The 27,757-nt window shown below is 32.1% G+C and overlaps 1 protein-coding gene across 4 annotated transcripts in view; it reads right to left on the reverse strand.

The window, feature by feature from the left end:
* Window positions 1-27,757, reverse strand: part of LOC118193930 (WD repeat-containing protein 44) — a 156,593-nt gene that overhangs the window by 23,391 nt on the left and 105,445 nt on the right. For all 4 annotated transcript variants that reach the window (XM_085813353.1, XM_085813354.1, XM_085813352.1 and 1 more), the window contains 6 exons: window positions 26,460-26,608; window positions 26,247-26,291; window positions 21,492-21,585; window positions 13,353-13,411; window positions 8,290-8,385; window positions 1,058-1,180 (listed from right to left, as the gene is read on the reverse strand). In XM_085813353.1, the coding sequence (XP_085669479.1) occupies window positions 1,058-1,180; window positions 8,290-8,385; window positions 13,353-13,411; window positions 21,492-21,585; window positions 26,247-26,291; window positions 26,460-26,608 (566 nt within the window). The remainder of the gene's footprint in view (window positions 1-1,057; window positions 1,181-8,289; window positions 8,386-13,352; window positions 13,412-21,491; window positions 21,586-26,246; window positions 26,292-26,459; window positions 26,609-27,757) is intronic.

Consider the following 27,757-nt stretch of genomic DNA (forward strand, 5'->3'; position numbering starts at 1 on the left):
GTGGCATGAATGATTTAATGGCCCTTTTAATTAGTGCTGTAATGACTGTTACATTGGAATCAGGCTATATTTGAAAATAGATTTCATAAATTATATCCTACAAATATTATTTACCTTGCTTTCAAATTAGCTTTATGTAAGATGGTTTTATTTCATGTAAATCTTTGTTTTCCTTAATAAAATCTTTCTTGTATGAATTTTTAATTTATTGGGTAAGAAAAGTAAGGGATGGGAAAATTATAATTATAGAATTTTTTCTAATTTTATTTTAGTTACAATCTTATGGCTTTCTGACTAAGAAAATCCACATCATCATTTAACTTAATCTCAAGCCCTTGGTAATATAAAGTAGAATCCCAAAGTCAAGGTCATTCTGCTATAATACTGAAACACAACTAAACCTAAAATAAAAGCCTTTAAAATAACATCCATGTGTGAGACCTAGTAAAGACTTTGCAGACTTCTAAAACATCTCTGAGTTTTACAGTATGATTAATAGGACTCTAATTTCTACACATTGCAAGATTAAGTTGCAAATGTTAACTTGGTGACTACCTAAAACATCAGGCAAAATCAATCCTAGACAAAAGCTGAATGCATTTCAGCACCTCTCTACACAGCAAAGAAATCGGATCAGCGGTGATTGGATTGAACAAGTTTGCAAGAGTCATTTCCTAACATAATTTTAATTTTGCAAACTGGTAGGTAAATTGAACTATAAAATTTATTCAAACAATTTATGGCTACTTAGTAATTAATTATATTACTTATTTAAGAGGAGAACTGGTTTTAAAAATTTTTAAAATCTGCTAATGAATCTGACAAGTTTTGATCAGTGGCAAAAACGCAATTTTATTGTTTGGAGGGAAATAATTAATGCTAGATTCTTTGAATGAGCATTAGAGAGATATTTTCTAATCTCTGTTCAAATGAATTACAACTAGGCGGTAAAAGAATGAACATAATGGAATGATAATACAGACATATAAAGTATAGTACAATTTTAAAAAATATAATTTAAAATATCATTTGAAACAAATTATAAAAAAATACTCACCCGTGGATGGAAAGCAATTGCAGTTACAAAATCAATGTGCTGGAAACAGCACAAACATTCTTTTCTAGAAATATGCCATAGTCTAACAGTTTTATCCATTGACGATGAGAGGATAAAATAATTCTTTCACGGGGTAAAAAAAAAAAAAAAAAAAAAGATTATATTAACATAACTTTAGCAATATGGTATTTATTTTTATAAACTGTTACATCGAGATATAGAACTATAGCCTGTTTCTTTAAAATAGGCATTTGAAGGCTGTTACATCCCTTTTGCAGCTGTGATCATTAACACATCATCAATGACACACATCATTTTCTCCTCCACCTCATCTGAGACTGCAGTAATTCAAGTCAGCTTTCATTTGTGAACATTCCATGCAGCAAAACATGATAAACAAAAATTCAGTGGGGGAATACATTACACGACTTGAACCATCTGCTGCAGCTGTCGTTCCCATGGTTACAAGGCAAGGTGGGCAGAATAAAATGACACTGAAGTTCCTATTTTAAAGTAACAGATTCTAATTCTATACAAAACAGATGGAATACTGTTTTTAATACAAGGCAAGGAATTCAGAACTCTTTATAGTTTATATATCTACATTATTTTAAAATTTATTACAAGAAACACATGTATTGCAAGACTGCAAAACAAGCTGTCTATCAGTGATGAAAAAGTAGCACACTTTGATAAAGTTATGCATGACAACTTTAGGCTTATTATCATTTCATAGATAGGCAAACTCATTATCTTGCAACTAAATTTTGCTCAAGATAAAAGTTCCTTGTGACACCTTATAAAGTATTTTTCTGCCTTCATGGTATAATGGTCAGCACGCTCGGCATGTATTCGAGGGGTCCGAGTACCGGCAAGGTCACTGCACATTTTTCATTGTCTCTTCCTTCGAAATAACCTAATGTTTCTACAGTGGCGCATGAACTAAAAAAGGTGGTGGATGATAATTCTCCACCACCATGGTTTGGCGATTGGGTACCTTAATCCCCAGTTGCTTTTTAAAAGGTGGAGTATAAATGGTATTTCTACCGTCTTCTTAGCATGCCTTCATGGTGTAATAGTCAGCAGCGTATTCAAGGGGTCCAAGGTTCGAGTTCCAGCGAGGGCATTGCATATTTTCCATGTCTTCTGCTTCGAAATAACCTAATGTCTCTACAGCCTTTGTTACCCAACTTTGTCTATAGCGATATACCTTCAGAGAACCAACATATTTGCTTGTTCGTACATGGTGCAGAAAAAAAAAAGGGGGGACATTTCTATATCTTCCGTTCTACTGGGCTGATTGACAAAATTCAAATTGCGTTTTTCAAGTCTCGAAAGCATGACTTAGGATATGTATTAGATTTATATATAGCATTATTCTAACAAGGTATTTTGACACAAAACTGGACTTTTTCTGAAATGACATACCAATTTTTTTACATATTTCGATTCTACAACTCAAATTATGCTTAAATATTAAATTTTGTAAAATTTATGGAGAAATTAAAAAATTTATATTGGAGCTTTTTTTCTGTTTGCACCAAGAATAGTTCACTTGGTGAACTTTTTAATATATGGCAAACTATTTTCCTTTCCCTTTTTACACTGTGCGTGAGCGGAAGAAAAGTCACATCCGTCTTTCTTTCAAATAATGTTCTTTATATTATATTTTTAATTATAATTGTTATTATTTTAAATAATTTTTTTCTTTCTTGAATTTCATTTTAAGTGTTTAAGTTCCATGGTTTCTTTCAAAATTTTCCATGGTTCATGGTTTCTTGTTTTAAAATTTTCTATTTACTCATTTGAACTGCATAGTTTAAATAAAAGGTGCATCATTTATTTTTTTTCTTTTTTTTTTTTTCATATAGTTTTCTTTATACTATATGTTTTAGTTATTATTTTAGGTAATTTTAAAATTTTTAGACTTATTTTAATAGTTTGTGTTGCATTGTTTCTTCAGATAATTGTTTTAAAATTTTGCATTTATTCATTCAAACTGCGCATTTTAAACATATTTATTAATATAAATTTTCCAGAATTTAATTTATTTGAATTGCGTTTCTTTCAGAAGAATACTTTGTGACACACACGATGAAGCGTTTGAAATCTGCATATATTAAAAGAGAAAATACAGTAAAGCACAGTTAACACGCCTTTCAATATTCCGTTCAGAAAAGATACATAAATAAGAGAGATGTATATCTGACATTTTAATTTATGATGACTTGCATGCATTGCTTTAGACAATTTTATCATCCTATATTTAATTTCTTAAAATCTTATTCATATTTTAGTCAAATATTTTATTTTTGAAATCTCAAGAATCAAATAGCATAAAACTAGAAAAAATTTTTAAAAAATACTAAATTTTATACAAAAGATAATTTTTTCTTCTTAACGGATAGCTCTTTTTTTTCAAGCATTCTGCAAGTATATTAAAAAAGCATCCAACTTTTCAAAACATCTTGGTATTTCTGACATTCATTTTAAATAAAGTTATCGCCTTCCATTTCAGAAGGGCCCACATACGGCCGAGCAGTCAAGTCACTGAATACTGGTAGTTCACTCCGGGGTTTGAATCCCTGTGAACGGGCTGGTTGCATGGGCGTTTTCATGGTTTTTCTTATGTATGATGTGTATACGAACTGGTTTTGCTTAGAAAGTTCTTCACGAAAACTTCTCTCCTTTTAGGCAAATAGCCCTGCTTCGCCATAACTTAATAATCCAATTCAATCCATTTCATCAGTATTTAATCAGAGCCTTTACAGTCTTTAAAGGCTAGGCATTTTGAAGGCATGAGATGAAAGGAAAAAGTGGTTTCATAAAGAGGGAAACGTCTTTAGATTATATCTATATACGTCACTAGATAAATTTCAGAATCTTTAAATAATTCGACTGAGAAATTATGGGATGCACCGTTTATGATATGATATGATGTGCTATGAAGTATTTTAAATCTATATAGCCATATAGTAGAAAATCAGCCACTCTTCCCTTTAATCTGCAATGATATAGTTTTTGCCTTTCCCGTTAGTACAAACTCAATTGCTGCTATTTGCTGGTGTACATGTCCAAGTGTTTTATCTTTGAACACTGCACTTCCTTGAAGTAGACTCTCCTTTAAATTTTTGCTTCCCACCTTATTTCCTTCTACATTTGTTTTCAGTGCTGACACAAGAAAATTAAGATTTTTCGATTGTTACACTTCCATAAATTTTGTGTTATTGTCAAATATTTAAAATATCAGTTGCATCAAATGCATTTCAGCTGAAGACAGCTTTACATTTTCTACACATTTTAACTATAAATAAAGTTTAATGCAAAGTCTAAAGGATAAATATTTGAATTAAAAGATTTTTTGCTTAAATGAGAAAGAAATAAACCACTCCAGCAGCGCTTATCCTGTACCACCACGTGACCCCCAATTTTTATATCGGGTTTGAAAAATCTTACTCGTATTATTTAGAGTTTTTAAGCCTAATAGTTTTTATAAGAAGATTTTTTTTTATATAATCCACAACACGAGAGAAAATTACTAATTCTTTCTAAGATGATTAATGTAAAAATTTATATATATATATACATACACTGCTGGCCACTGTAAATGCGACACCTTGAAGAAGGTAGCATGCAAATAACATGAAATTTATGACATGCATTAGCAGAGGTAAGATATGCAAATGATTAGAATTTCAACGCAGACGCACATCACACGCGCCTGTGGCGCCACTTCAAAGCACTTTTTAAGGCTTGGAGTTTTCAACGATTTCAAGTTTGGCAATTGTGTTTTTCTTGTGGTTTTAAAAAAAAAAAATTATGCCTTGTAGTAAAAACAGCGATCATCATTTGATCAAGTATCTGAGTTCGACAGAGGAAGGATAGTGGCCTACTGAGAGTGTGAATTATCTTTCAGGGAAATCGGTAGTCGTGTTGGACGAAACTAACCAACTGTAATGCGGATATGTGACCGATGGATGCAGGAGGGTAGGACAGACCGATGTGTTCGATAGCATCCAGCACTTCACGTGAGGACAGGAACACTGTGCACATGGCAGTGACGGATCGCTCAGTCACATCACAAACCATAGCACAGCCCATTCAGTCCCTAACACATCATCCAATGTCTGCACATACCATTCGATGCCGTTTACAACAGAGTGGTCTGTCCGCAAGATGTCCATTGCTGTCTACCCTTGACGCAGAACCACAGACGTCTCCGCCGCCAATGGTGCAATGAAAGAAGGATGTGAATGGCAGAATGGAATGAAATTTCTTTACTGACGAGTCACGCTTCTGTCTGCAACACCACAATGGTCAGATTCGAGTCTGAAGACACCGTGGAGAAAGGATGCCGAAGAACTGCATTATGCACCGCCACACTGGTACTGCACTGGGTATTATGGTATGGGGCGGTATTGGATATCACTCTCGCACTCCTCTAATACGCATTGCCGGTACTTTAAACAGCCAGCGCTACAACTCCGAGGTGTTGGAGCCAGTTGACCTTCCTTACCTTCAGGGCTAGCCCATAGCCATATTTCAACAGGATAATGCACAACCACACATGGCACGCATTGTCCAAGAGTTCTTCGTCAATCACCAGATTGAACTGCTTCTTTGGCCGGCTCACTCTCCGGATCTTTTGCCGATAAAAAACATGTGGTCCATTGTTGCTGAACGACTGACCCAGATTACATCTTAAGCAGCCACACCAGATCAACTTTGGCAATGTGTGGAAGCTGCTTGGTCTGCTGTACCCTAAGAACAAAGAATCAGTAGCGACTACACTGGCTACTGATTCTGAAAGGAACCACACTTCACAGAAGTTCTATAAATTTAATCATTTGATACTTGGTCAACATGCTATCTACTAAATAAATTTTGTTGTGATATCTCTTGTCTTTCTTGGTGTTGCAATTTGGGTGGCCAGCAATGTATGTTTTTTAAATCTGGGACATGACCCAAAATGTCAACGTCCTATTTGCTTAAAAACATTGTGAAAATAAACATCAAACGAATTTTCTCAGTTTTAGACAATTAAATTTAAATGAAGTTAAAGTAAAGTAGCAGATGATAACACGGTAAAGGTAAAAATTTACTCTTACAAAAATTAAAAGAAAGAAATTTTAAAAAAGTTAGAAATTTGAATAATATCATCTATAATTTATTAAAAAATAGCTTTTCATATAGTATTAATAAATATTTACTATTCATCATTGAGAGGAAAAAATTCCATATAATTAATTCTCCGTAAAAATTTAGTCGAAATTTAAGGTTAAAAATAGCTGTGGCAATTCACTGTAAGAAAATTCATAAACCACATTTGGCGTTATTATTGCTCAAGAAAAAGATGCCAAATTTGAAAATGTGCAAATATGTAAATTTGTGTATAACTTAGAAAATTTTGAATAAAAAACTCTACTTTTTTGCAGGTATGCTTAGAACTACACCTTTAAAATGATGGTAAAACTTTTATAGGTTATAATTCAAAATTTTTTTCGAAAAATTCATAAAAATTATTTAAAAAGAAAAGTGAATTTTATTTGGAATGAACCTAAATTTTGAAATGTGAAAAGAAGAATAAAAAAGTTTAATAAAAAAGAGATATTAATAATTATAGTCCAAATTCAATTAACATTGAGGAGCTAAAATTTTGAGAGCTAATATTTTAAAAACTACTCGTGCAATTTTTACAAAACTTGGCAGTCTGGAATAATTTGAGTCGTAGAATCGAATTATGGGAGGGGAAAAAAAGGGTATGGTAACATATTAACAAAAAAAGGTAACATTTATTTCAGAAAAAGTCCTATTTTGTGTCAAAATGCTTACATTAGATTAATGCTATATATAAATCTAATATATATCATAAGCCATGCTCTTGAGACATGAAAAAAGCAATTTGAATTTTTGTCAATCGGCACAGTAGAATGTGAGATATATAACTGTCCCTTTTTTTTTTTTTTTTTTTTTTTTTTTTTTTTTTTTTTTTTTTTTAGTGCAGTGTACCTAGCATTTCAATACATGGCATTCTTCTCAAAAGGTACAGATTGAACAGAAAAAAACATGGGACATTTCTACATCTCGTGTTCTACTAAACTGATTGACGAAATTTAACTTTTAAAAAATTTTACATGTCTTGAAAGCATGAATTAGGACATACATTAGATTTATATATAGCACTGTTTTAAAATAAGGTATTCTGACACAAAATCGGACATTTCTGAAAGGATATACCTATTTTTTGTATATTTTGATATTACTACTAAATTAAGTTTTTTAAAAATTGCACGAGTAGTTTTTAAAGTTACCTCTCAAAATTTTAGCATGTAAAATTCAGTGTGGTAACAGTCAAAAGACTCGTTGGGACTTCGGCGATTCCGGATTATAGATCATCAGTTTAAATCTGGTAAGATGGCATGCAGAAATTTTAAAATTAAAAATATGAAACCGTAATTTATGAAATAAAGAGCAATTATGATCTAAAGGGTATCAAAATTTACAAAAAAAGAGCTTAATATTTATTTGTTTACTTTATTAAACATTTCTTTCAACACGCGCGTGCGTAAAGCATACATTATGCATAGTCGAAATTAGAAAATTGCAACCAGAAAACTATTTGATGTGTATTTGTGATATTTATAATGACGAGTAATTTGATTTAAATCATATCAAAGACGGAGTACATCGACATGAAATACTACATTTAGTAAGGAATTATAAGCTGAATGAAATAAAAAACATCTGCTTTGAAGATAAGGATAACAACAGACCAACTTCCAGTTCATTGCGCATGGAATAAGTTGAGCGTTTCTATCATCCAAGCCCAGTTCGACTCCATATCTAACCAAGTAATGGTTGTTTTAGATGCCAAGGGTGGCAGCTGTTTCTACTAATTTCACACCCTATAAATCCCCAAACTGCTTAACAAATTTAATCATTTTATCTGAATGTCATACTGTTTACATACAATATATATATATATATATATATATTGTATTCGCTTTCCTTTATGATGCTGCAATTTTAATGGCCAGCAGTGTACATAAAGGTAATAACGTTATTATTAAAAAAGCATAATTCATTTACTGTTTTTTGATCTTGTACATAAATCAGTAAAAGCAAAAGAAATAAACTTAGTAAAAACAATAAATTAGATATTAAATGACAGTTGGCCAATACACAAAACTGCCAAATGTTAAAAAATAGTTTAGGATCCTGAAAAAAATTACCTTGGACCAGGATACATCTAATAATTCAGCAGTATGGCCCTGATATCTGCAAAATGGTTTGGACAGAAATGGCCCTTTGTTATCTTCATTTTCTTCCTGTAGCAAAGGAATAAAAATGATAAAAAACATATAATAGAAAAATACACCAGAAGTCATTAAATGAAATTACTGAATACTCTGCTATTGTTTGATTCAGTATACTGCTAAAAATTAAAACTTTGCCCTCATAACTTACATTGTATAAAACAAAATTAATATAAATCCTTCCAATATAACACAATTTTCTTACAAAATTATAAAAAGCTGAGAAATTATACAATAAGTAAATTTCAATCACTAGTGTATATGAATTAATATTATATATCAATACCATATGAATCTGCTTTCTTTTGCAAATTTAAGATATTTTAAGTAAACCTTCTAATCATTGTGAGGTGCTGCTACATTTCTAAATCACTTGCATATTATTTAAGAATTAATCATGACATCTATGAATAAATGTCAAATGTGCATGAAGTACAATAATTATTTCATCATTAATGGTCCGAATGTTTAAAGCTACTGCTTCTACAGTGAAAATATAGTACAAAGTTTGAGATCTGGACTCATCTGGACTTCGGCAATTCCGAATTTAGGATTTCTCTGGTTATTAGATCATCAGTTTAAAACTTGTAAGATGACATGTAGAAATTATAAAATAAAAAATATAATAACATGATTTATGAAATAATGAAGCATTTATGATCTAAATGGTAACAAAATTTACAAAAAAGTGTAATATCTATTTGTTTACTTTATTAAACATTTCTTTCAATGTAAGTTGTTTAAGTTGCTTTTTTCTTGTGCTAATATATTCTCTTTAATTCTGTAGATGACAGAATTTATTATTCAGTTACAAAGTTTCATAGTTCAAGTCCTGTAATTGCTGTTTTGAGAATTCTGACTAACTTGTCAATCAAAATTTTCTTGTTTTCAGTAACTTCTCTGTCACTTTCTTCACTATTGGTAGCGGTATTTTCTGGATCTAGAACCATATGACAGATTTTGCCGTTCATTAATTTATTGATAATTGGGACATTGTCATCACAATGAAGAACTTCTGTTATATCATCTTCATTTATTACCGTTTCCTCACATTTCTTAAAGATATCCATCAACTGGAAAATTTGACCTTCGGTTTGCGATATCCGAAAACCTTCCAATTCGTGGCTATCATTTTCATCATCCTCAACATGAAACATGTTGGCTGGTTATAAATTATGCCAAACAGTTTTTAAAGTATCTGGAGACAGATCCTGCTATGATATTGTGATGCTCCACAAAACACATTTTACATTAAAATGTTAAAAAAAAAAAAAAAAAAAAAAAAAAAAAAAAAAAAAAAAAAACTTGAACGGTCTTGCCATTATTCAAGAAATTTAACATGGATTTAAAAAATTCTACTTTATATTTACATTTTCAGCATGCTCACTTCTTTGATATCTACAGGCTGAATGATTGACGTATAATTTGGAGGGAACAATAATACAGATACAATATCTTTTGCTAAAAATTTTAATGAAGTATAAGCCGAACAGTTGTCTACAATCAGGCAATTTTGGTGTCATCAGGTAAAACAAACGAAATCTCTCCAGCTTTGGGTATGAAATGATTTTCAAAACAACCACTCATTAACAATTGTACCATCTGTGTTCTTTTATTTGCTTGATATATAATAGGAAACTCTTCACTCCTTTAAATGCTCGAGGTTGTGCATTTTTTTCGATTACGAAAAGTTTACACTTATGTGTTCCTGCAGCATTTGTGTATGCCTAAATTGTTAGTCTCGGTTTGGAATCTTTGGCAAGAGTTGGAGCCTTTCGTATAGAAGTTGCTAAGGTATTTTGCAGTACACATAGCCAGTTTCATCAGCACTGTAAATTTGTTCTGAAGATAACTTTTAACTATTAATGAGTTCAATGAATTCATCTGCAAATAGTTCAGCAGCTTCAGTATGAGCTGAAGCTTTTTCACCTGAAATTCTTGATTGCCATATACCATGGCGATTTTTTAATTTGGTTAACCAACCTGTCGAATATGAGCACTCCATTTTTAAGTTAATTTCTTAGTGAAATATTTTAGCTAGAGACATTAGCATTTGGCCTGTCAATGGCACACCCTAGCTGCGATGCTGTTCGACTCATTCAGTCATCATTTTCACTTTTAGCATAACAAATAATTTTTCTGCTATTCACTGCAAGTGGGGTGTCAGAATAAATGACTAAATGTGAATTGTTATCATTTTCTGCCAAAAGCACAACAATGTTACATATATACAAAATTTCAACATTCTGAGGCTACTTGTTTTTGACTCGTGTGCACACGTACAGACATCACGAAAAATCTTTTCTGAATCCATTTTAAATACTTTTTGCAACAACCTGTTTTATAAAAAAGAGTCCTTTAGTCTGTCCTTAGGCACAGATGTCATGCAAAAACATCATTAAATTGCATTTGATAGTAGTCAAAATGGATATTTTCATTGAAATATGATACCAGATAATTTTCACAATTACAATATTTCCTTTACTTCTTACAAGGAAAAACAGAAGATATCTCAAAAGAGAACACAAAATTACTAACTGCAGCGACATTAGAAAACATTAGTGCAAACTGCAGCGACAGAACCAAAAAAGTCAAAACAAGTGAAGTGAACAAAATCTTGATTTCAGGGAAGACATTTTTCAAATTATCTCATAAATTATTTTTAGCATTTAAAGGTAGAAATAAATAATATTTACAACACTACTAAACAAAAATATGTATTATTTAACACTGGTAAGAAGTACTTATATAAATAGCTATACAACGAATAAGTGATTTTGAGTTTTTGATTCTGCTTTGGCCTTTGAGGCAAAACAATCACTACCTCCTAATCTATCAGGTTTTAACGAAAGTTTCCTGCCACTGCAAATATCGTTTGTGCAAACAGTTTAAGTTGGCGTGTTTAGTCATATTTTGTCAAACAATTTCTGGCATTTGAAAGAAAGAGACTTGCTTTAGAACACTGTGAAATTTGCAAAAAAATATTGTTATCATCTAGTAAACGGCAGTGGTGTAGTTAGGGTGGGGCAAGGAGGGACATCAAGTCCCCGGGCACAGCATCCAGAGGGCACCAAATTGATGCTAAGAAACGTTTTTCATTCTTGGCACACAGAAAGGGACACAAAATCTTCAGTTGTCCCCGAGCTCTGAAAACCTGCCTCTCGTACAAGGTGTCTAAAAAGGAACTATCACAAGATCAGATTAGAACCATCATTTACTTCCAGTTCTATCGTTAAAAGTCGGCTACAGAATGTCACCAAATCAACAGTTTTAGATACTAATGTTGTATCATATGACACAGTGAAATTTTAGTACCAAAATTTCAAAAACAAGGACTATGAGATTCAGGAAGAAGAGCACTCTGGATGGCCTAGTGGTGTTGAAGAGGCCCTCCTGCAAGAACTTGCGGAAGAAGATCAGTATGCAATCATTTGAGAGCTTGCTAAGGAGTTAGACGTTAGTGCCATGTCCATTAGTCATGCTATGCATCGCATAAACTTAACATATAAGTTCAGTTGCTGGGTGACACATGAGCTGGCTAAACAGATAAGGATATATGCGTTGGGGTGTGCACTAATCCGCTTGAATATCAAAATTCTGGGACCAAAAAAGGATGAAATTCTGGACTGGATCATTGCTTATAATGAAAAGTGGAAATGGGCCAAAAAGGGGGTTGGTCTGAGCTCGGTGAGCCTGTTGGCAACATCGCAAAGTGCAATCAGACTAACAAAAAGATAAAACTTTGCATCTGGTGTGACTGGCGTGGTATTATCCACAAAGAGCATCTGGAAAAAGGTAAAACCCTTGACAGCACGATGATAATCAGTGTTGATGTTGTTAATAACGAAAAATATTGAGCTGAGTTTCAGAGCAAAAAGGTAATGTTCCATCAAGATTATGCATGACCACATGTGTCTGCACTCACCATCTGGACTTTGTACGGACTCGAATGGGATCTTTTGCCACACCCACTGCATAGCCCCAACACTGCTCCTTCAGACTTCTACCTTTCTTCACACCTGCAACTATCTCTTGCTGGTGCTATCTTCCATTCTGCACAGGATGTCAAAAATTAGGTTGATCTGTTTTTGGGCTCAAGGCCACCAAGTTTCTCCGTGGAAGGCTTTAAAAAACTACCAAAACGTTGGCAGAAAAATCATAGATTTGGGTGGTGATTACTACCTGCATTGAAGGCACTGCTTTCAGTTTTTTTTTTTTTTTTTTTTCCTTATTTTATTAAGAACGTTTTTTGGTGGAAAACTTTCATTACAACCAGATATTAAGTCAACTCTAATTTCATTAAAAATGAAACAAGATTACTTTTGCAGACCCACATAATTTTTTAAAAAATAGAACATATTTTTCTTAAAATAAACTTCAAAATTTACTTTTTCAATAAAAGGAATTAATTTTTTCTTTGTTACAATAATTACTTTTAAATTAATAAACCAATTCCACACAAATGATGTTAGAAAGAAAGAATAAGCATTTATTTAAAAATTATTAAAATAAGAAATTAAAAGTACTCATAAAGCTCTGGAAGTAACAATAAGATTCAATTTCAGAAATTCTTGCTATTAGCCTCAGCAGCTGGCACACAAATTTCTTCACAGAATTGCAAAAATTCAGTTATGATGAGCTACGAAATTATTTTACTAATATATTGCGCTGCTTGAGTTTAGCAGAGTTCTACTATATAATGTTTATCTATTTTCTATTTTTACAAAACATAGCCAACAGTGATGAAGACAACTACAGGCTACATTTAACTTGCACTCTAGGAGAAGCAGAGTATATCAGCCTATTGGTTACCAAACATACAATTTCAAAGGTGAAAAAAGTGAGACTGCATATTTATGGTAAAGAGTAGTAATAAAACAGAATTTCCTTCTAGTTTAAGTCACCTCTCCATTTCAAAGATATAAAAATAAATAAATAAAAAATAAATAATAATACTAAAAAAAAAAAAAAAAACATACTCCTTTGGTTGTGCCATCAAAGCAAACATCAGGATGAGAAGGAACAGGAGATACCTTACCTACGAAGGAGAAAACATGTCGACAGAAAAAATTAATTACTTCATTACCTAGAGTATATTTTACTATACAAAAGTTCAAAAAATAATTTAATAATAAATATAAAATCTTGAACCATTAGACATTACAAATTATTGGCACATACAAAGCTAGTCAAAGAATTTCATGCAAAATAAAATACTGAATAGCATTGCAGAACTATACGTAAAAGTAAAATCTAAGGCTATCAAAAACTTAGCATACACTTGTTTACAATTTATAAATTAAAAGCTCCTAACTCTCACTAACACAAGCAATAGTACAATTTTTATGTGCACAACATTTTAATGTGTTTTTATATGGAAGTTTCCCACACTGGAATACATTTGAGCTAGAAGTAAATTTTTATAGCAGTTTTCAATAAAAAGATATTAAAATATACTATTTTACAGTTGGTTGGTTGAGTGAGAACTATCTGCAGCGGCACAGAAATTGTTAATTGAAAACTTTCTAAGAAAAACTGATGTCCTGTTTCATTAATGGAAGATTAAAATTCCAAGAAACCAGCCTTTTCTGGAGCTAGAAACTGAACAAGGAATTAATTACCAGTGTTCTTTGGTTTAAAATTCTAGGCAATACATGGATTTTAAAGAATGGCTTATCAGTGGTTATTTTTGGGGGGGGTGGGGGAAAGGGTACTCTAAAAGCTAAACTTCAAAAAGTATAACATGATTGCAAAAGTTCTGCACATAAGTATCTGATGCTGCATATATTTAAAGGAGGTACTAATATCTTTAAAAAAAACCTTGAAATTAATTCATGGCAGCATCTTAAATAACAACTTTGTTATATTCTACTTTAAAATGAAATTTAATAGATGGCATTTGTGGAATTAGATATATATGGGAAAGCGTCATCGAGTAGATGTAGCTCCAAGCCGGAAAGAAAGGACCTTTGCATCCTGAGTGCTACGACAGAGTGAACTGCGCAATCATTCGCAGAAGGACGTTAGTAAGAGCGTGATGACGATGACGGCATTTAAAGACATGCATATATAAAGGATGTTATTCGCTATTCATATGTAAATAATATTCATCTATTTCCTGCCACATATGTAATCACCTTGTAGTTTGTAGCAGCTATTTATGTTTCCACTACACATTCAAGTTATTCATAAGTCGGATTAGTCATTTCAAGTCCCTAGACAGCCACCTTGAAAGTAAGTTCCCATTCATCATGTTTCTTTATAGAACAAAACTTCCTACAATCATGGGGGCTCAGCCGGGATGAGCCTAGGAAGAATTATGATGAATATTACAAAAGAAAACAAGTAAGTCTTTTGAGATTATTTCCACATTGTTACTTCTAAGAATAGTGTTATACGATACTGTGAATTAAGATGACTACCTTAAATTCTATTCCTAGAATATCAAATTCTTTAAAGAATGGGCCTACTAAGTCAATTAAACTCTTACATCCAATTATGTTTGGAACTTTGGGTGACAGAAAAAAAAATAGAGCGAGATTACGTAATTTTTGTGGTTTTTCATCTGATTTTAATAATAAAGAAACAAAAAAAAAAAAAAAAAAAACCACTTAAAACTTTTACTGAAAATGATTTTATTTCTGTGTGTAATTTGTTACATATTAATTAAGAGTCAAGCCCTGATAAAAACTGTGATTTAATATTGAATAGTCTTTGTGATTTTAAGCTTCTAAAATCTGAAAGTGATGATGATGATGAAAATGACAATGATGAGTTATCTGAAAACGAAAGTGTTTCTGATTCTGATAAAAATGATGATGTTAATTCTGTTCAGTCGGAATCACCTCCCACAAATAATTCAGTGGATGAAAACATTATAATGCCTAGCAATATTTCCCTACATTTTCTTATATCTTAGAAAGTGCTTCTGAATTTAATGGCACTGATACATATCCAGTTGAGTCCTTCATTGGCGATTTAGAAGAATCTTTTAAATTATTTAAGTTATCGGAATTACAGAAAATTGTGTTTGCTAAAAAATTGCTTACTGGTTCTGCTAAAGTATTTATTCAGTCTTTGAAAGGTATATCGCAATGGGACAAATTAAAAGAAAATATTTTATCTGAATTTGGTTATAAAATAAACAGTGCACAACTTCATAATTTATTACAGGAACGACACTTAAAATCTAGTGAATCTCTTTCCGAATATTTAATTGCCATGCGTGAAATAGCCAGTTGCGGTTCTCTTGATGATTCATCAATTCTTGATTATGTAATCAATGGGATACCAGATCAGAGTAGCAACAAACTTATTTTGTATGGGTGTAAAACTATTTCTGAATTCAAAGACAAATTAAAAATTTATGAGAAAATTTGTATTCCAGATACGAAGAATAAGGTTACTCAAGTACTAACACACAAAATAAAGCACGCGCTATACCTAGTAAAAGTACAGAACCAAGGTGTTATAACTGTGGAATTATAGGTCATAAATCTAACTCATGTAACAATAAGAGTAAAGGATTTAAGTGTTTTAAATGCAATTTGTTTGGAGAGAAAGCTGCAAATTGTTCCAAAACATCTAAAAATATCCAATATGCCAAAAACGTAACATCAATAACTCGGACTTGTGAGAAAGAAATGCATAAAACCGTTAATTTGGGCAATTTGCAAATTGATGCTTTAATAGATACTTGTAGTCAAGTAATGCTAATCCGAGAAAATATACATAAGAAAATAGGTTCTCCTGAACTCAAGTCAGCAGATTTACATTTAACGGGGTTTGGTAATGGGAAAACTAAACCTATAAGAAGATTTGAAGGTGAATTTGAAATTGATGGTTCTTCATTTCGATCAAATATTTGTGTTATCGCAGAAAACGAAATGTTTTTACAAGCGATCATTTGTACTGATATTATAAGGCAGGGGGAATTAACTGTAAATGAAAAAGGAGTCGAAATTAGAAAATTGCAACCAGAAAACTATTTGATGGGCATTCGTGATATTTATAATGAGAAGGAAATTGATTTTAATCATATCAAATATGGAGTACATTGAAATGAAATACTACACTTAGAAAGGAATTATAAGCCGAATAAAATAAAAATACAGTCAAAAGTCATTCATTCGGACACCCATAATCCGGAATGATCTATAATCTGGACCTCAAAGCTACAAACTTTCTGCGCATGCATCGCGTAAGACCTTTACGGCTGAGAATATGCGTGTGCGCGTGCGCAAAATACGTTTATGAATGCACATTTAATGTATAACGGATGGTATAAGCTAAGCTAAAATTATCTAAATCAGTTAATGTTGCAGATTGCGTTGTTCCTTAATCTTTGAATTGGACCCGGCTTATTATTTTTTGCAGACTGTTAAAGCAATTTTATAAAAGTAAGCTTGAACTTTCGATTATGTCAAATAGAATTTCTGATATATATTTACTAATATGTAAAGAATCTACAAAGCGAAAGTATATTTCGAAGTTCATTAAACAAAAAATGGATAAAGGCATATCCTTTGTTTATCTAAACTTTGTTTATCTTTAACCGCGCAATGAATTGGAAGTTGATCTGTCAGCACTATCCTTATCTTCAGGGCAGATGTTTTTATTTTATTTGTCTTATAATTCCTTACTAAATGTAGTATTTCATCTCGATGTACTCCGTCTTTGATTTAAATCAAATTCCTTGTCATTATAATTCGCTTTCGATAGCGAAGAAAGTGACACAGAGGTTATTGAAAACGAAAAAATTTCGATTGACAAATTAGTCGGTATTCTCGACACAGCAATTATAGGACTTGAACAGCGGAACTTTGTAACTGAACAAGAAATTATGTCTGTTTATAGAATTAAAGAGAATGTATTATCACATAAAAAATGAAGCAACCAACTTACATTGAAAGAAATGTTTAATAAAGTAAAGAAATAAATATTAAGCTTTTTTTTTTTTGTAAATTTTGATACCCTTTAGATCATAATTGTTCTTTATTTCTTAAATTACGATTTCATATTTTTAATTTTATAATTTCTGCATGCCATCTTACCAGATTTAAACTGACGATTTATAATCTGAAAAAATCGATAATCTGGAATCGCCGAAGTCCCGACGAGTCCAGATTAACGACTTTTGACTGTATCTGCCCTGAAGATGCGAATAGTGCTGCTGACAGATCAACTTCCAGTTCATTGTGCGCCATGACACTCCCCCCCCAGAGCAGCGTGAAATTGATAAAGAGATTTCAGAGTGATTAGAGAAACAAATCATTAAACCAAGCTGTTCTGATTACGCAAGTAATATCGCAAGTAGTTCTGCAAGTATATCGCAAGTGGTTATTACGCAAGTAGTTCTGATTACGCAAGTAAGTAGGAAAAAATGTGGTTCATTTAGACTATGCCTAGACTTTCAGTGCCTGAATAAAAAAATAATTCGCAATCTCTTTCCTCTGTCATTAATTGATGATGTTATTGATGAATTACAGGCAGCAATGGTATTTATAACATTAGATTTAAAGAACAATTTTTTTCATGTTGAAGTATACGAAGAAAGTAGAAAATACACATCTTTCGTGACACAAAACAAATATGAATTTTTGAAAGTTCCGTTCCGTTTGGTCTTGCTAACAGCCCAAGTGTTTTCCAAAGATACATTTATGATATATTTCATGATCTTTTAAAGGACAGTACTGCTGTAATCTATATGGACGACATCATTATTTCTTCCGAAAATGAAGCTCAGGAAATTCAAAAATTGAAACGCGTATTACAGACTGCAACGGAATATGGACTAGAAATAAACATTTCAGAAATGTCAATTTTTGAAGCGCGAAATCGAATTTTTAGGACACAAAATTAAAGATGGGAAATTATATCCTTCTTCTTCTACAATGAAAGCAGTAATTAACTTTCCAGAATCTAACGTGTAAAAGATGTTCAAAGTTATTTGGGTTTAACTGGTTACTTCAGGAAATTTATACCTCTTTATTCATTAATTGCAAAACCGCTTAGTGATTTACTGAAGAAAGATTCTAAATTTAAATTCGAAACTAAAGAACTTTATGCTTTTAACGAATTGAAACGCATCTTGACATCTGAACCTGCTTTGTGTATTTATAATCCGAAAGCAGAAACACAAATACACACTGATGCTAGTGCTGACGGTTATGGTGCGGTTCTGTTACAGAAATCCTTAATTGATAATCAGATGCATCCGCTTTATACGAGTAGGAAGACAACAGACATTGAACATAAATATTCGAGCTACTAATTAGAGGTTAAAGCAGTCGTAGAAGCTCTTAAAAAATTCAGGATGTACATATTAGGCATACCTTTTAAAATTGTGACAGATTGTAATGCATTCAAACAAACTATGAGCAAGAAAGATTTCTGTACTAAAATAGCTAGATGGACATTAAATGTTGCAAGATTATGATTACATAATTGAACACAGATTTGATACCCGTATGAGGCATGTGGATGCTTAGTCGAAATCCTGTATGTATGGTAATTCAAGAGAGTATAACATTTAAGATTGTTCGAGCTCAAGGAACTGATGAAAATATAATAGTTATAAAAGAAGTTTTGAAGTCTAAGTCGTATGGAGATTATTGTTTGTGTAATGATGTGCTTTACAAAATGGTGAATGGAACTGAAGCACAGTAGTAGTACCTGAGACAGAGTCGTAGGTAGGGTTTTCAGCGTCCAGGGACAAATGAAGATTTCGCGCCTCCTACTGCTTGCCAAGTATGGAAAACATTTAATTGTAAAATGTCATAACATCAGTTTGGCGCCCCTTGGATTCTGCGCCTGGGGACAGATGCCCCCCTCTAGCTACGCCCCTGACCTGAGATTATGCAAATTGAAGTAATAAAAGACGCACATGAACAAGGTCATTTTGCTGCCAAACGCACTGAAGAACATGTGAGACATTTTTATATCCCCAAATTGAAAGAGAAAATTGAAAAATGTATCACAAATTGTATTACTAGTATACTGGTCAACCGGAAATCTGGAAAGAAGGAAGGATTATTACATCCTTTACCTAAAGAAGATATTCCTCTAAACACTTACTACATAGACCATTTAGGACCTTTAGAAAGTTCTAACAAGAATTATAAATACATTTTCGCAGTTATTGATTCGTTTACAAAGTTTGTTTAGTTATATCTAACTAAAACCACCTCTAGTAAAGAAGTAATAGCTAAACTTAAAATTCAAAAATCATTGTTTGGAAATACCTGCTATATAGTAGCTGACAGAGGTACTGCATTTACTTCTCAAGAATTTGCTGATTATTGTACTAAGGAAAATATTCTTCTATCCATGATTACAACAGGATTCCCAAGAGCAAATGGATAGGTAGAACGGTTGAATTCCATTATCATATCGGTCATTTCTAAGTTGGCTATAGATAACCCTACGAATTGGTATAAACACGTGACTGACATCCAGCAAATTATTAATTCGACTTTTCAGAAGAGTATCAATTTGACACCTTTCGAGCTTCTATTTGGTATGAAGATAAAGACGAATAAAGACAGGAAGATCAAAGAACTGATAGAAGCTGAAATCCAGAAGGACTTTATCGAATCTAGAGAAAATGTACGTAAAGAGGCAAAAAAGCAGATTCAGAAGGTCCTAGAAGAGAATCGAAAGACTTACAATCGAAGTCGAAAATTCCCTCGTAAATACAAGATCAATGATATGGCAGTTATTAAATGCACTCAACTAGGACCAGGTATAAAGCTAAAATCTAAGTTTTTAGGTCCATACAAAATCACCAAGGTGAAACCTAATGACACATATGACGTGGAGAAGGTTGGTTGTACTGAAGGACCTTTCAAGACTAGTACCTGTGCTGAATACCTGAAACCATGGACAGACGATCTTTGATGATTCCTGATTTAGACTTTTCCTGACTTGACTAATTTTTCTCGATTTGACTAATGAACTATTGTAAGAATGTAGAGTATGAAGGAAGACGTCTTCAAGAAGATGGTATCTAAGACGATGCATTCAGAAGACGTATCCAGATGATGTTTAAGAAGATGTAAATACGAAGACGAATTCAGATGAATTGTTCCAGACAACATCTAAGGAAGATGTGTTTCTGAAATACATGTATTCAGATAGACAGTTCAAGATGAACGAACACTGAAAGAGTATTGAAGATAAGCTAAAGCCGTTATTTCTGAAGATGTTAAGATGATGAGGGAAGATGGCTGAAATAAACCATTTAAGACACCTTTTCCCTCAATACTAACTAAAAATCTTTTTTTGTTGGTTTTTTAGTTTTATTTTTCAAATCCTTAGATGTAGATGGTGGTACTACGAGAATGAGAGGCCGCATTCTATCAGGATGGAACGAGCAGTTATGGAAATGCGTCATCGAGTAGATGTAGCTCCAAGCCGGAGAGAAAGGACCTTTGGATCCCGAGTGCTACGATAGAGTGAACTGCACAATCATTCGCAGAAGGACGTTAGCAAGAGCGTGACGATGATGAAGGCATTTAAAGATGTGTATATATAAAGGATGTTATTTGCTATTCATATGTAAATAATATTCATCTATTTCCTGCCACATATGTAATCACCTTGTAGTTTATAGCAGCTATTCATGTTTCCATTAAACATTTCAGCTATTCATAAGTCGGATTAGTAATTTCAAGCTGCTAGACAGCCATCTAGAAAGTAAGTTACTATTCATCATGTTTCTGGATAGAACAAAGCTTCCTACACATATATATATATATATTTAAAAATGATCACCAGTGAAATCTATGGGGAAAAGGTTGCATCTATCCATGTTCATGATAATGGTTTACATAATTTAGAAATGAATATATATATATATATATATATATATATATATAATAAATAAATAACATAAAGCATTCAAGAAAAGAATGAATTGCAAAAATTTCTTTAAGACCCAGCTCAAATATTCACAGACTTTGAAAATAAGTATATAAATTCTAACTGTAAATTAAGCAGTTCATTTAAACATCAGACGAATCTTTGTAAATGCCAAATAAAAAAGGTTCAATCTATTTAAAATTAAATAAAAATATTTTAAAATCCAGTTATTTAGAAAATAAACTGAAAAAATTTACCTTCTGAATTAAATTTTTGTCTCATATCGTCAAAATATTTATAAGCATCTTTCAATACCCAAATGCGAAGATCATGATCTTGACCAGCAGTAGCCTGATGAAATATACATAAAAACAGAAAGTATGCAATATTGATTTTATTTAAGTATCGCTATAATAATTAAATGTACAAATATCCTCCCCATTACACATAAATCACATTATGCCAGTTTTATGATGAAGATAATTTTCTTACACAAAAAAATGCATCACAGACAAAACATTTTCAGATTTAAAACTGAATATAGAATTCATTAATGAAGTAATTAAATTAAATTCTTGCTTGTTTCTTGTTTAAGATATACTAGACATCCTTCCCACATATTACTTGAAATGAACCGAGTTGAAATTTTTATAAACAAAAAGTTAAATTTTATCAATTAAAGTAAAGCTGCATGTCAATTAATTAAAGTTAATCTGCATGTGGGGAAGGATATCTTCATTGAGGACTTTCTAAGGAAATCTTGCCTATTATTTATGCTATGAAGAAAATCATAAAAATCTTATGCAGTCAACCTATTTAAATCTGGATAAAAATTGGATTTTCTGGCTTTAGCCATCTGATTGGTTGGCAGTAATAAAATTGGAAAACATTTTTTAGGAAAAAATAAAAATATATAACTTTTATAATTTTAGCCACATGAATTAATTATTATTTAACATATACTGAGTTTGCTATAGAATAATGCTGCTTACTTTAATATACATTTAATTTATACAGAAAGACAACATCATGATATAATGAATGTCGCACATGTAAGACTTTTTCATATAAGAAAGGTTTTAAGCTTTACAGTACAGAATATTTAATGAATAAAAGCATATATAATATTTTCATTGAATTATCATTAAAAATAATTTAAATGAATAAATAATGTGTTTAATAGGGGATAAAACATTTAAGCTTCAAGTAATTCATAAAAATCAACGTTCCCCAAAATCTGAAGCTTAGCTTTAAACTTAATTTTGAACTATTATCTCCCAGAAATGTTTATTTTAGGATCTCAAGGAAAATCACTCTTATTTAAAAAAAAAAAAAAAAAAAAAAAAAAAAAAAAAAAAAGTCTTTCGGAAGACAGCAGCTCTATGTATGTACTACAAAGAAAAAATTAAAACAATAAATAAAATCACACAAAAAATACTGACTTTCTCAAATCTGTCAGGTTTGGTTTGGTTTATTTGATTATGGCAAAGCACATGAGGGCTTATCTGCCTAATGGAATGGTGTCCTTGTGAAAGACTTTCTAAGTAAAACTGGCTCATATCTATTTTACACATTGGGAAAACCAAAAATTGGCCCATTTTCAAAATGATGGTAAACAGTTAAGTAGTATTAAAGTGACAAAATAATTATAGTGGGTAGATTACCCTTTTCATGGGTAATGTAGTACAGTCAAAAGTCGTTAATTCGGACACCCATAATCCGGACCTCAAAGCTAAAAACTTTCTGCGCATGTGCCGCGTTGACACATGCGCATAGGCGTTTACGCGTGCGCGTAAGACCGTTACGACTGCGCGTAAGACTGTTACGACTGCGCATATGCGTGTGCACAAGTGCAGAATACGTTTTCACATGCGCGTTTTATGTATAACGGATGGTATAAGCTAAAATTATCTAATTATTTATTTCAGTTAATGTTGATGATTACGTTGTTCCTTAATCTTCAATTTGGATCCGGTTTATTATTTTTTGCAGACTGTAAGAGCAATTTTATATGAACTATTGTAAACTTGGACTTTCGATTATGTCAAATAGAATTTCCGATGCTGGAGCTCCCAAAGGATCTACAAAACGAAAGTATGTTTCGATGTCCATCAAACAAAAAGTGGAATTGCTGCAAAAAATGGATAAAGACATGAAGAAGGTGACAGAGAGCTTAGTGAAAACGAAAAAATTTCGATTGAAAAGTTAGTCGGTATTCTCGGCACAGCAATTACGGGACTTGAACGGCGGAACTTTGTAACTGAACAAGAAATTATGTCTGTTTATAGAATTAAAGAGAAATTATTATCACATAAAACGAAGCAACTTAAACAGCTTACATTGAAAGAAATGTTTAATAAAGTAAACAGATAAATATTAAGATTTTTTTTTTGTAAAGTTTGATATTCTTTAGATCATAATTGTTCTTTATTTCATAAATTACGGTTTTATATTTTTAATTTTAGAATTTCTGCATGCCATCTTATGAGATTTAAACTGATGATCTATAATCCAGAAAAATCGATAATCTGGAATCGCTGAAGTTCCGACGAGTCCAGATTAACGACTTTTGACTGTATATAATTATCAATATAACAGTGGTCATCCATTCATTATCAGTTATCAGCACATCAAAGTTATCAGCACTTTGCAATATTAAATGATAAGTTTTAAATGAAAGAAATTAACTGGGTTATCAATTTCAAAAGATACATGCCAAGAAAGAAAAGGCCATTAATTATATAGTAAAAGGAAACCTACGTATACCTAACATACAGTCCTTCCACGGTCGTCATCCTGATGTTCAGCACAAATGACATGCAATATTTAAACCAATGTTTCTTTGTTTATGCACTGCTTTGGTGGACAGCAGGATTTTGATCAGCTCGTCATCCCTCATAATTAATTAAACATGAAACTATATCATACAGAATACTAGGGAGAATGGGCACTTAGATCCAGGCTTACAGAAACTCATACAGATTCAGGTTTACAGAAATCCAAACCACTAAATGCGATCCAAGGAGCCATAACTTCCCGGTCATCGCAGGGAAACAAAACTGCACACTGTTAGGGGTTATGAAATGCAAGTCAAGGCAGATGGCAAGCAGCCACCAACAAAGAGAATGAAGATCAGTGTTGACTAAGGGGAACTAAACTCCAAAGCACAACCTTTGATATCCAACCATGTAAGGCCTCCACAACCAAGGGGCATATAAGATACCAGTATAGTTCCTGCCGAGTCTAAACCTACCATCGAATAAATGATAGTTCTAGTCACTGAAGACTGATTATTTACCCCAGAAGTTGAGTCTGTCTAGTTACACGTCCTAGCCAGAAAGTCAGGAGTTGCTCCCCAGTTGCCCTTCCCCAAGGAGGAATTATATAATACAGGAAATTTCCTTCGCTCTAAGATCACTTGATTAATATGCCAAAAAAGGCAGAATTCCTTACTTTAAAGACAATAAGAGCTGACTGAAAAATTCTGAATTCTATTTTTCATTCCCAATATGAGACATGACAGTACTATGCTAGGTTTTGTGCAAGTTATATACTAGTATTTTTTAATCTGCAACTGAGAAGGCATTAGTGTTCGATCAGAATGCAACAAAATGCACCTAATACATTTTGTTTCAGCAGATAAGAAAGACATTTCTATGACAATATGGCAGAGATATGATTGAATGTTTTACTAAATTTGAGTACTACTATATTGAAACTCTTGAAATATTAGAATAAGCTTTTTAAAGTTGATATTATAGAAGCATAATAATGAATATAAAATGATATTATGGAAGCATAATACAGTCTAATCATGAAACTCTTGGAATGTTACAGTACGACGATAAAATGTTTAGTCATGCTTCAGTATTCCAAGATCATTACACATCACCAGAAAATACCACAATAGAAGAAACAGAATACAAAAGAAAATACCACATTTTCTCAATAAATAATGCTTTTGCTTTAAGGCAATGCCAGGCTGCATGTTGCCAATGCAGCATTCGCACTGCTGTCTGAAATCAATATGTCAGCCCTAGACTACCTCACACATAACCTAACTTAATAACAAATGACTTCTGGTATTCTTACCATTGAAAAGGCAAATAAGTATTTTAAAAATACTTATTTGCCTTTTCAATGGGAGAAAATTTTCTTCAAATGAGCAATTGAAAAATGTCACATATCTAGACAGAAATTTAAAGTCTATTTCAGATTTTCATAATCTTTATAAAATGTTGTGAAAATGTAATTCAGTATGAAGAACTGAGGTTTGGAAAAAAATACTGTCTCTAAAGTCATCTGACTCTGAATTAAGAGTTTCAAAACTTATCAGCCTAAGAAAATGTTAAATACATTGCACAGGATTTAATATTACATTATTAGTAGCAACATATTAGTACATATGATTTATCAAAAACATTTAGCCCCTCTATTATATGAAAATTGCATTATATTATTAATGATTTCATATAACTTAGGGCCATTGAATAGATCAAGAGACAAACTACTCAAGAATATGGCTCGGTTTACTTGACTATAAAAAAGAATATTATTTGAAAGAACAAATCATGCCAAATTGAGATTAGTCAGCACAGGTAATATTTTAAGTACTGAAAACAAGGAATGACTACAAACAGTGGCAGTAAAAACCAGTAAAATATTTCAGCATCCTGCAGCTTAGGGATTAATTCCAGCTATTTAGATTGCAGGATAAAACACACACAGACCATGTTATACTAAGTAGTTAGCAAAATAATGATGATCCACTGACCATCGACAACAAGTTAACTCATCATCCCCATGCTGAGAGTGTGTTATGATCTAAGATAAGTGCAAATAGTAAGCTTGTATAAAACATAGTTATACCTATATACTAGTTTTTCATGGTGAAAATACGTAATTTTTAAGCAAAAATTGGATTCTGACTTTAATTAACATTTTATAATTGTGGCATTTCCACTTTTATCAGAGGTACAAAAGTGATAAGGCAAGTTATAATCCAAATTTACCAAAAGTCGCCCACACGATGAAAATTTCATAGTCCAGATCGCACCCTAGAAAGTAAATGAGAATGTATTTCATTTGCAGAATCTAAATATATATTTAAAATAATGAGAAGAAGATTTCAGCATATATAATGATAAATTACAATCTTAAATATTAAAAGTTATGAACTGCAGTACAAAAAATTCAGATTATATCACTATAATACCAAAACCTACAGTATGTTCTCCTCCAAGTTCTTGGAGAACTCTAATAGTTTCAAATTCAAAGCTGCCTTTGCTGGAAACTTTAATTTTGACTGATGAACGCTGATCAGACAGAATTTCTTCTTCACTCCCATCGTCATCACCATGCCGAGCATGTGTAACTAAAATAAAAATGAAAACTTACACTTTGATAACGGTATATATATACACAAATAATTTTTGTAAACTTTTTAAAAGAGTATTTGTAGAGTAAGATTTTTAGAATATTATTAAATGTAGTTGTTTGCAAAAAAGAATGTTTTATCAATTCACAGAGTTTGTGGATTTTTTAAAACTACCGTAATTTCCTGAAGAAAGGCCGCATCAGCGTAAACGCTGCACTCGAGAAAAATGGCAGGAAAAAAATTAAAATTACACAGAAACGCCGCATCAGCGTAAACAGCGCAATAGATTAAATTGCGCGTGACATCGTTGTAGGCCGTATAGATGCAAAAACTCAACCTAAGTCCTGATATATGACATACCAGTTAAGAAAAAAGCATGAAATGAAACCATAACTCAAAAATAAATTAAAGGTAAGAAATGTGGAAAATATATTTACCTTCACGTATATACTTATATTTACCCACTAAAGAAGTCCATATTTGTAATACTCAGACTATATTATAAAAAATGTTGCAACAACGAAATATTAAATTTGGATGACAAAAGGAAATTTTAAATTTTACTTATGAATTACAGCAAACTATACATCATATGAAGCCATCAAAATCTGATTCTTCACTATCTGAATTAAAAAGATTTAGTAAATCCTGATCTAAGTCTTCCAGATCGTCACATTCATCCTATTGGTTTACAGTCTCTTTATCTAAGGATATAATTTCAGCTTCTTTGAACGCTGCTATTATTGACGGTGTTTTCCTACCGATTTCCATGCACTTCCTGCCCACTTTGCAATTTCTTCACAAGATGCTCTACGCATTTTACCACTTTTGGTTTACGTATGCAATCCTTCACTCATCCAACACTCCCACCGCTTTTGGACTTCAGCAGTGAAGGATTTATTACTTGAAAGCTGAATCTAACAGTTGTAAGATTTTTGTCAAACCACCAGAAATTATTGCTTCGGTCGTAGACAATTTTTGACATCTGGTTTTCACTGACTCAAAGAAATGAGCATGCATGGAATCCATTATCAATAACCCCTTTGGTTGGAAAAAAGATCATATATGACACTGCCAAACTTTTTGTAGCCACTCATGCATGATTGTTTTGCACATCTAGCCGTTCTCGTTTGCACAAATAATTAC

The sequence above is a fragment of the Stegodyphus dumicola genome, chromosome 3 (genome assembly GCF_044657685.1).
Source record: "Stegodyphus dumicola isolate Sdum_Otavi_A_Nest chromosome 3, ASM4465768v1".
Lineage (NCBI taxonomy): Eukaryota > Metazoa > Arthropoda > Arachnida > Araneae > Eresidae > Stegodyphus > Stegodyphus dumicola.